General features: G+C 42.2%; 1 protein-coding gene across 1 annotated transcript in view; it reads left to right on the top strand.

The window, feature by feature from the left end:
- Window positions 1-357: 357 nt before the first annotated feature.
- LOC104271223 (muscle, skeletal receptor tyrosine protein kinase) overlaps window positions 358-11,438 on the top strand; it is a 43,741-nt gene continuing 32,660 nt past the window's right edge. Inside the window, exons 1-5 of the mRNA XM_009865828.1 lie at window positions 358-436; window positions 4,605-4,731; window positions 7,975-8,126; window positions 9,519-9,646; window positions 10,147-10,288. Of these exons, the coding sequence (XP_009864130.1) occupies window positions 358-436; window positions 4,605-4,731; window positions 7,975-8,126; window positions 9,519-9,646; window positions 10,147-10,288 (628 nt within the window). The remainder of the gene's footprint in view (window positions 437-4,604; window positions 4,732-7,974; window positions 8,127-9,518; window positions 9,647-10,146; window positions 10,289-11,438) is intronic.

Raw genomic sequence — 11,438 nt, 5'->3', positions numbered from 1 at the left:
CTTACACGGTAAGAAATTTTAAGGTCTGGTGACTTTGCAGCCCTGGGGTAGGGTATTGCCCTGGAAGCACATTTGCCCATTGTACTCCTCTCTGTTTGCTTAGAAGGAATTCAGAAAGGATTTTCTTTCTCTTGTTTCACAAGCCCCACGCTTTCACACTGACTGAAGTGGATACGCACCAGCTGGCCATGTCTATCACCGCCGCCGGGTGGGAGAATTCCTGATTATACTTAGATCCCGCAGACCCCATTCTGTCGTTAGGGGAGAGGTTCTGCTCACACACCGCCGTCCGAAATGCAGCCGTCCAGGGTCTCCACACGTCTTGCCTGAAGGAGCCAGATGCCTTCTGGATCAAACATGAATGACTTGTTGAAGGTGCCCCTGGTGCACGTCCTCATATTGGCAGCCCTCAGCTTGGCCAAGACACTCCCGAAAGGTTTGCTTGAAGAGGATTTTGCTCTGTTTCGCTTCTGCTACTTGCTGAAGGAGGTTTAGCAAAGGGGAAGGCATCTCTGGTAACGGTGGGTTGGGTGGTGCCGTAGTGTCCCAGAAATGTCAAAAATACGTTGCTTTCAGTGGCCACTTCACTGCTTTTAGAAGGATAGAGGTGAAAATAATATGGTATTTGTGTCTGGGATTGAATTTTTTTTTGTCTAGGAAGAGCAGGTAGTCCCACTGCAATGGACAGGGGAGTCACCTGGGTAACACTGGCATTTCTCATGTCAAAGGCAGCTTACAGGTTTTAATTGCTGGTAGCGCCTGTTGTTGCTGAGCCCAAGATTTGTGGTATTCTGTGTGCCTGTGAATGCTTATAAAAATATAAAGCTCAAAGAGGAAGTAAAATAGCTATAACATGTTTACAGAGTGTATGTATATAAATAAAAACATGCATGGTTTTGTATTGCCTATAACATAGAAGTTATTATACTTGTTTCCTCTCTTTTGTGCACACATGAATGTAGACGCACACACTTCTAGCCAACATGAGAACTGAAAAATATCTATTTAGAGAAATCTTTGAGGTATAAAGTGCAACACTAGTATTCTGAATGCACTGTCTGGCAACTCTCTGGACAAAAGGTTTTGCTGCACAGTGATTGTCAGGAGCCATTCAAAGCATACCAGAAACTTTGCTGCTTTGGGAAAACAAAACGAAACAAAACAAAACAAAAAACAACACCTCAAGAAGGATGCCAGTATTCATCTTTTAAGCCAATATCACTGCTTTCACAGGGCTGTGCTCTTATAATTGCTAGGAAAAATGAAAAAAAAGAGGTCTATTATTTATAAAAAACTTTTGAAACATAAATGTTAATTTTTTCCTAAGGTGTTAAAGTAAGTTGGTGAACGCCTATCTTTTTGAAAGGTGTGGTAAGATGGAATTGGAGAGACAAGAAATACAAAGAGGAAAGGGATTCATTTTTTTCTGGTGGTACAGTGCAATGAAGAGATACACATCCTTTCCTAAAATGCCACAGGTGGCTGAATTGTCTTGTTCCCTGAGAGAGGCTGAAATGCAACTACAGCCCAGCAGTACCCATAGAGATTCTTCAGCATTAGCTAGAAACAAAACTGAGCAGGTTTTGACCAGAGGAACCACAGTATCTCCAGGCATCTGCAACACTGCAGGGCAGACTGGCTCTGTTTCTGCTTTGCTTTGTTTTCCTAGACTGTTTCTAAAGTGTGAATCCAAAACTAAACCTGAGCAATTTGGGAGCTTCTGGTGGGCTGGGGATAGAAGTGGATTTGGCTTTCTCATGGGCCCCATGACCAGCCTTGGGTGATTTTGCTGTCTTGGGAAGTTACAGCTGACATCCACAAAAATGGCATCTCCGTGGCTTTACAGATATATAAGCTGATTAATTGTCAATGTCATTTAAAGCCACAGGGCTACCTGAAAAATGTCAGAGAGCCCCAACAAATGCACACAGAGAAGTCTGAGGCTGTTTCTGTATGCTGATAGGTGTGTCTACACATTGTTTGGATTTTATTTTCCCACGTTAAAATCTGATAATGAAGACATCATGGGCTTTGATTGCTTTCCTGAGAAAACACAGACTGACATCAACACCTGAGCCTTCTGGAGGCCTTTTAGAAGCAGGCGCCATCTCAGCCATTTTGAGGCTCTCTCACTTCCTCACGACAAAATGGCAGTGCCCTCGGCCGCTCACTGTCCCCTGCGGACATGCTGAGCGCCCTCCGCCCTCGTGCCCTCTGCCCCTCGCCATGGCCGTGGGATCGCAGCCTTCACCTCCCTGCTGAGGCCAGCACTCGGTTAATGTTGGAAAGGTAAAAAAGAGCATACAAGAAAAGGACACATTGATGCTGTTGTCACAGTTGCCCTTCTAGGAGGTAGAATTTGGGGAAGAAGCTGTAAAAAAAAAATCCCTTCTGATCTTGTCATAGGTAAAGTGCTGTGGGTTTGGACAGTATTTTCTATGAGTATGAGTATGAGGTTTGGTTCTGCCCTAAGAGCTGTGTGTTGGCTTTCAGAACATGCTGGATTAGACTCGGTGTAGGCAACTTAGTTAAGAACAACTGCCATCTGAGGAATGGAAGAGATACCATAAAAGTACTTAACTTATATAAGATATAAAACTGACAGCCCTTGTCTGCCCCCCAAAATAAAATACTGTCATTACTGACACTGGTTCTTGGTACAGGTCTAACTTTATTCTATGTGAGAATGGCTATGCTCATAGTGACAGCATAAGCTACTTGTTTCGAATTTTGGTTACTGTAAAAATGTACATATCTCAGGGTTAAAAAAGCATCCTTCCAGAGATCAAGGCATCTGGACAACAGCAATAAAAACATTATAAAATTAGATCGTAAAACTCCATTTCAGATAAGCTTAATGCCATCAAACCCCAATAAACTCTGTCTCGAAATAGGAACGTCTCCTTTGAAGTAGAGAGGATAGCTAATACAACCTCCAGCGGCAGGGAAATTTAGGCTTTATGAAAATCTTCCATTTGATTTCATTGGTGCGGGATTCATCTAGGTTGCAATACGGGTAATTACTTCTATCTAGTGTGACCCAAATGCCCCAGTAATTGAAACCTGATAAAATTTGAAGCAGTGATCTCAAACAAATCTGACCCAGACCTGTTTTAATTTATGTTTAGTTAACATAATCTTTAGTGCTACCTTAGCTGTTGTTTTAAGATCTTTTTATGTAAGTATAGTCATTACAAATTACGCAATTGGAAATCTAGAAATATTATTGAGGCAAATTAGTTCTAACGACATTTCAAAAGTGTTAGGACTTTTACATAAACCTGATAGTGGAAGCTGATCCTTCCTTCCTCTATCTTCATTCCAGCTCCAATGACATTCTAAGTTTTACTCTCATGTAAATGGAAAAAGCATTAAGCAAATACTTTCGATTATTCTCACTCGCTTAAAATGGAGCACCTTCTATTTCACTTTTTTTTTTTTTTAGGAGAGAGGGGTAAAATTGATGTACTTTCTGAATTTAAGTTTCAGTGTACTCATGAGGGTCAGCAGATACAGTGTGGGCAGGGTTTTCCTGTAAGAAGACATGCAGCATGCTGGAAACCGCTGTGGTGTGCGAGGAACAGGAAGATTCCTGCATCCGCTGTACATTTTCAAGGTGGTGTTTCAGGAACATGGTATGCAACTAGCTCACCTCAGAACAGCTATCAGTGAAATTCAGTCCAGCAAATATTAGCTGTGCGTCCCTCATAGCCACAAATTAGAAGTCATTCAAGCACCTTTGGAGACAATGGCTGCAATGCATACCATGCACAGTGGAGCGATTCTCTAGGTGTATCCTTCAATCTTTTCCAGCCGTGCTTCAAATCTTTTACCAGAATGACAGAAAATGTTTCTAAAGATACATTTAAATAACACATGGTAATAGGTCTGTGATAAAAAGCATCAGACACAGCTATTAGATACCTAATTCTGGTGCTATTTCATTAGAAAAGGTGAGAAAAAGGGCATGTGTGCTAGCCATTCCTCAAATCTGGAACACATGAAAGGCCTTTAGGAGCCTGGCTTTTAAAAATATAGTACTGTATAATTTTTTTTTTTTTAAAAAAATGATAAATAGTTAAGCAGAACAAATCCTATATTAATGATGAAGAAGCCCAAATCTCATGCGTAATGTCTTAATAAGGAGGCACTATGCCTACTCCGGGGGCAGATCAGTTTGTCTTCAGCATGTGTGCTGTTCCTTGAGCTTTGATCCCATCCAACTCCACCCCAGTAGCAAGGGGACAGCATCATCTGCACTTAGTGCTGTGCAACCTGGGGGAGAGGAAGGTTAGAGACAAAGTAAGCACAGGGTTTGATGGAGCTGCCCCATGCTTGGGTGGCTCTGTTTTTCCCCCTAAGGAGTCAACACAAAGGGGAATGTAAAACATGCAACAAACAGCAGAAGGCTGCAGCTACAAATGTGGAGGGACCTGTGTTACAGCAAACATGTGGAAAGTCTGCAGAGCACCTCTATACTGGGGAAAAAGCCATGGTGCGAAATTGCAGAGACATGGCTGCCTCTGCCAGAGGGATCTGGCAGGCTTCATGCTTCTCTCCAGGAGGCACTAGGAGGTTTTCTTATTTTCTCTTCCTTCATGCAGCTCCCTTGATCAGCACTCCTCTGGAAACTGTGGATGCACTGGTAGAGGATGTTGCCAAGTTTGTCTGCGTAGTGGAGTCATACCCTGAGCCGGAGATTACATGGACTCGCAACAGCATTCCCATCAGGTAGGGAGCCGCCCCAGACCTCTCCAGCATCTCCCACCAGTGCTTGTTTCATGATAAAGAAGATACGTGGAAACATCAGAATGGGTCTTTGGCAGGGAAGAGGGTGACTGGCTATAATTACATAGGAGTACATTTTTCTTACGGTGAGATAGTAGCACCTGGAGGGTGCTCTTGCAGATTCATACACGTTCTTCGAGGCAGTTGGTTTCTGCCGCAAAAAATGCCAGAAGATTGCTCTCCAGCTACAGACAGTGCAGTCTATTTTGTTCCTTAGTTTATGGATTTACAAAGGAGGAGTATGCTGTGTGATATTTAAAAGAAGCATTGCCAGAGTTGTTGCCTGAGTGTCTACAATGTGCTTGGAAACTTTGCACAGAAGGTCATATCACAGTATTCTTGTTTGCTTCTGGTTCTGGATATGACCATAGGAAACTGTTATGTGCTGTCAGACATTAACCACCAGACATCAAGGTGACCCCAAAGAAGGCAGCCTTGGAAACATGTTATGGAAGTTGCTACCACTGCTTTAGCTCTGTTGAGGTACACAGCCTCTTGAAAAGTAAAGTGTACTGGATTGTTTAAATCTGAAATTTCACATTGTATCTGTCACATGGCTTCACATCAGTTTTTCATTCTAGGTTGCTTTTAGCTGCTCCCTCTGTGAGGAAAAATTACAGAACAATCTCTGTGTAACACAATTAAGGCCTGTTCTCCACAAGGGATGTCCATGTCAGTCAGATAGTCACCTGAAACATAATTCCTGCAAAGGGGGTCAAGTGTCCAAAGAACCCTTGAACCATTATGTAGGGATACTCCAAACAAATCATCAGCAGAAGGAAGTCTTACTGCTAGGAATGCTGTTTGGGAGAGGAGAAAAGCAGAGTGCTATGCATATGAGCCTTCAAAAGTCTTTTCTTTCATTGCCTGCAATAGAACCTGAGCAAAACCCTGGTCCTAATCCTCTGCCCCCAGATTTGTTGCAGGATGGGTCTGAATTTTCATGGATGTTATTTTCAGGTCAGGTCACCTTTCTCCTAATTCCTTCCCTATCAGCAACTCCATGCCTGAAAATCAACAGCAGGAGAGGAAGCCATTCATGCAGGACCATGGAGTTTACTTGCCTTCTCCTTCTTTAAAATTTCACTGTCTCTGTGTTCTGAGACAGTATGAAAACCAGGTCATTTCTCACCCCAGTCTCCACTTCCAGAAGCGCAACACACCTTTCTAAAAGCCATCCCACTTTCTCTGAGACACAGTGCCTTTTTCACCACCTTTAAAAAAAAGGAAAATACTGATCAAAGAAAGTCTGCTCTTGAGGCCAGAGAACTCAGATTCTTCATTCCTTTACTGGGGCTTCTGGGGAACATTAATAGCAACAACTTTTGCTTTCCCAAAGTTTTGTTGGCATTAGTAGTGGTGCTGGATACAAAAGCTTGGACCAAAATCAGAGAAATAGATAAGCTGAAAATACTTCTGTTACTTTTCAAGAACATCGATGAAAGTAGATGCACAATGGAAAACAATCGGATCAGTGGACTTTACTTTCTGAAAAAAACCCATAAATATATGCTTCTGTGTGTGTATGTATCAAACTTCAAAGAGGCTAGATATTGCAAGCAATAAATATCAGTTATTTACAAAATTTTCTTCTTTGCCAAAGTCCCAGCAACTTAAACAGATGACTAAGCTAGCCTTCAAAACAAAATAGTATGTAAACATTCAGCTTCAGTAGGAATAGTGCCAGGACAGAGGCTCTTGTCGGAACGAGTCTTCTGTAAGCTCCTCTCATTTTGGAGTCAAAACTTGTGCCAGTGGACTGGTGGGTGCCCTGTGCTGAGTAAAATGGTTTATCTGCCCTGTCTCCCAGGAGGGGGCTGCCTGGGCTGAGCCTTCCTCAGGGAAAGAAGGGAATGAACACTACATTTGACTTTTACAGGACAGATAAGTTCATTGTACTCTTTTTTCCTAGGGTGAAAAGGAGGAGGGTGTGATACAAGGCTGTAAGATGAAAGGCTGTTGAAAGGAAATACGTGCCTGTAACACCACAAATGGCATATTCAGATGACTTGGTGACTGCTGTAGGATTTTTAATTGCAAAAGAAAAACCAGGGCATTCTTAGGCATCAGCTATTTGAAATAGCTTGGGAGACAATCCTTAGGTCAGATCCCTTTTACTACTGTTCGCCAGAATCAAAGGCCAATTGCATGAAAATGCTTCCAAAAAGCATGGATGAAGGTGCGAACATCCAACATGGGGGAATTTATTAAATGTTATATTAACTTGTTCTGCTGAAGTTTTACTTTACTCTTCCAGTTTTGCAGTAAAAAATCAGAAGTCAGCCCTCTGCTTTCTCAAGACTTTTCTTTCTGTCTCTCCCTTCCTCTCGCACATGTACACACACACAAACAGTCATGCACACGCCTTGCTCACATATACAGCTGCTCTTCTCTCTGCAGACTTTGTTATAATACCTTCACTGCTCCAGCTTCAGGGCTTTTCTTGACTTCCCTAAAGTCTCCAAATTAAAGCCAGCTGTCATTAAACTATAACTACTTTTGCATCCTGTAATCTTCAGATGGCTTCTTTTCTTCAGCACATTTCTGTGCTTGTTTGCTTGATTTTTTGTTATTGTAATTTTATTTTTTTATTTACCAATAAACCCAACACTTCTATAGTTCCAAAAAAAAAATGGACTAAAACACTTCTGATGCAGATGCAAAAATATTTAGTTTCTGGTTTGCATCTCTTTTTCACAGCAGCAAAAATCTTTCCATAACACTATATGGTTAGTGAGAAAAACATTCTTATCCCTTCTTTTTTTTTAAATCTGCAGAAGTATTCTTTAAAATGCTTCAGCCAGTTCCTGTTCCTCTACAGGCACTGAGTGATTATAGCTAAAACAGGAGCCAGCTGGATATGATTACTTGTGCTCATGCCTGTCCTTGGCTTGGTAGAAACCCAACGGTGATACCTCGTTACTTTAGCAATAGAAGAAGGAACTGGAGGAAGAATTGCCACCGTGTTGGTGTCAGTCAGGAACTGCATGGTCTAGTGAGGCACAAACTGAACCTTCAGGCCCAGCTCAACATTTTCAATGCCTTCAGTTATCTTTGCAGTTTGAAAACAAAAAAATTAAATGTACTGCCATTTGTAGTGCTGTCTGGAGATACAAACACAATTTCCTCTTCCTCTCCCTCGCCATCCCCTCCACCACCCCTGACAAACTGTGCTGTGCCCTGCAGGCTGTTTGACACCCGGTACAGCATACAGAGGAATGGGCAGCTCCTGACCATCCTGAGCGTGGAGGACAGCGATGATGGGGTGTACTGCTGCACAGCGGATAATGGGGTTGGAGCGGCTGCCCAGAGCTGTGGGGCTCTCCAAGTGAAAATGCGTAAGTGGTGATGTAAATTTTTCCTGACTCCATGTGAGCATGCAATAGAGCGCCTGAGCAGACCCCCAGGTATGACCCCCCCGAGGGTCTCTGTTAAGGGCTGACCCATATTTCTACGTGGCTGGGTGCAGTCCCTTGAGGCAGAGACATGGTTTATGGGACTGTATCTTAACTAAAACCAGTTGTGATTGTTCACGTTGAATAACACACACTTGTGCCAGGGTCAGAGGACAAAAACCCATGCCTCGAAGAACACCCTTTGTGCAAAACTTCACAAAAGCAGCACAATTTTGTAGATTAGACCTCTGTGGCAATACTGCATAAATTCTTTTTGAATTTTAAACATAAGATTTCACTAATCAGATTTATGTCTGACGATGGCAAAAGCAAGCAATGCTGTTCAGATGTTTTTAATAGCAGTCTTGAAAGGTCTGGAGCACCATGATGTAAATCTCAGCATCCCATGTGGAAGGCAGAGGACTGGTTCTTGCGAAGAGCTCTATATATGCTGATCTCAGCTGAACTCACAGGGCTGCAGTTATTTACACAAACACTTAAAAGGGCAGCTGAGATATATCCTGGCTAAAGCATCGGTCTATAGGAAAGGGTTTGTTTCTGCTAATGAGCATGACCCTGCAGGTTTGGTAATTCTGGGACTCTCCGGAACTCTGGTCACCTGCAGGTGGAGGCCAGGGAGGTGATGCCCCCTGAATGTCATTTTTTCTGCTGGTTTAGTATTGTGAAGGAGAGGCAGAACTTCAGACTTCCCAAAACACTGAGGTGAAGATCTTTTTTACTGCCCGCTCAGAGTAAGCTAAGCCCTGTTTTACTTTGTGTAAAATGAAATTAAATTTATCTCATAGTTTTTTTTTTTTCTTTAAGGATCCTTTCTCCATTTTACTAGCATAGTTATAAATCTTTCGGTTAAGGACATACATTAATTGACTTTGCATGCCCTTCTTGTTGAGCTAGAGACAGGCCTGGGTTAAAACTATTCTAAAACCGATTCACTCCAGATCTGGGTTTTCACACAAGTCACTGTGTGAAGAATGTCAAAACATGGAAGGCAAATGTTCTTCAATATTGGAAATACTCTTATCTGGATTTGGATGTTAGCCCAGGCCCTATTTCAAATGACTGTCAAACTTCACTCCTGAAAACAAATAACCCCTGCAAGTTAGCTGCTTATGCATCCATAAACTGAAACTCTGAGTTCTGTGCTTAAGAAAGTTTTTTCTTTCTAAGGTAGCTCATGACCTTATAAAGACTGTTCTATCTTTCAGCAATGTACAGAAAAAAACAGCAGAGATTTTGTTGTCATTTCTCAGCTCATCCTATTCTAATATGTTTCAGCTTCAGCTCAACTTTAAGTTTTTAATTTTAAAATTTTAGGACCCAAAATAACCCGACCGCCTATAAATGTGGAAATAATAGAAGGGTTAAAGGCTGTGCTTCCATGCACTACAATGGGGAATCCAAAACCGTCTGTTTCATGGATCAAAGGAGAAATGGTTGTAAAGGTGAGTAAAGAATGAAATTTAAGTAATGCTAGATAAAGAAACTGTGTTAAAATATTAGCACCAGTTAAACCATTTGTAAATTCTAGTTGCTAGGAGGCAAGCATTTGGAGAATCCAGGGTTCATCTCATAAATATCTGCATCTGCAATAATTCTGCCTGTAAACCATTTTCTGTGTATCTATATTTTATGATACATATTTATTACTACTAAGCATGGTCAAATGCTGCTGAATGTACTTGTGATTGTTCTCATTAATAAGAGCTACTGAGCTGCTTAGCTAAGATTGAGGGTTCTTTTGAAGCTGTGATTCACTGATCTGCAAAAAAGAGGGATGGGTAAGTGTGTCATGACAATGCTGGGCAGGAAGAGCTGGCCTCAAATCTTTCACTTGTAGGACAACACAAAAAATTTTCATGCAGGTAAGCCCAATCTTTGCAAGTGGATATTTGGTGCTGCCTGCATGCAGAATCCTCATCTTGGTCGCTCCTTCCTCTGGCAGGAGAATGCTCGCATTGCTGTCCTCGATTCTGGGAATTTAAGGATCCACAACGTTCAGAGAGAAGATGCAGGACAGTATCGATGTGTAGCCAGGAACAGCCTGGGCACAGCCTATTCGAAACCTGCAATGGTCGTAGTGGAAGGTGAGTAATCCTTGCATCAGGCTCCAGCTCTGCATGCCAGCTCTTCATGCATACCCAGTTAACTGGAATTAACCTGAAGTATCACATTGCCATTGCAGAAAACATCCTGGGACGTGACCCAAAAGGCAGAAAAAGAGAGGGGAGAGGGAGAGGGAGGGGGAAAGGGAAAAGGAGGAATTTTGTCCATACATGCTTCTATTGCTGGCTGATGGTGAAAAAGACTGTCTATGGAGGGTCCTTGTCCACAGCTGCTGTGCTCTGGTGGGATACTTGTCTGAGTAAGGACTCACAAATGTTTTTCCTTCTCACTGGAGGTTTTCAAGATGCCAGCTTGTTTCTTATTTGAAAAGGCCCAAAGACCTCTGGGTTACACACTATGGTTTGTGAAGATGGACAAGGAGAAAGCTGACAGCCCTGGAAAAGCTCTGCAAAGAGCCTGATCAGAGAGAGCCGTAGTGCGAACAGTGAGCATTTTGCAGCATTATGTGTATGCCCTTTTCCTTTCCTCTGATTTTCCATCTGAATTGGTTTATTGTTCAGGTAAACAGAGATTTTCTCTTTGAGGTCTTGAACATTTTCTACCCGCTAAACTGAATACCGGATTGATTTTCCAGTTTCTGGTCTTTACATGCTCAGTGTCTCTCTCCTATTTACAGAAGGTGTTTGCTTTGTGGTATAAATCATTACCAGTTTCAGAGTGCTGAGAGCAGTGGGCTGCAGGGGAACCCAAATGTAGGCAATGAGGCATTGAATGTTCATGAATCCCATAAGAGAATTATAGAATCATAGAATGGCCTAGGCTGGAAGAGACCTTAGAGATCATTTAATCCAACCTCCCCATTATGGCCAGGGACGCCACCTCTCAACTAGACCAGGCAACACATGGGGACCGAGAAGTTAGGTTACACAAAGTTTGGGAGGAGGGATGACCGGCTTAGAAGATGAACTAATTTTTATTTCTTATTCAAAATGACTGTGCTTTAGAAAGTGGCCTAGTAAGCTTCAAAAGGTAGTTGCACGTTACATTTGTCTGAGGACTATCAAAACTTATTTAGGGTGCAATCTCATTTCTAAGAGGAGCATCAACTATCTTCTGGGAGCATGGTCAGGTCTATTAGATCCAACTACAAATTACTGTAAGTCTGCTCTT

This window comes from Apaloderma vittatum, unplaced genomic scaffold (assembly GCF_000703405.1).
Source record: "Apaloderma vittatum isolate BGI_N311 unplaced genomic scaffold, ASM70340v1 scaffold13563, whole genome shotgun sequence".
Taxonomy (NCBI): Eukaryota; Metazoa; Chordata; class Aves; order Trogoniformes; family Trogonidae; genus Apaloderma; species Apaloderma vittatum.
Note: the sequence above shows the minus strand (reverse complement) of the source record. Positions and strands in the feature narration are given on the sequence as shown.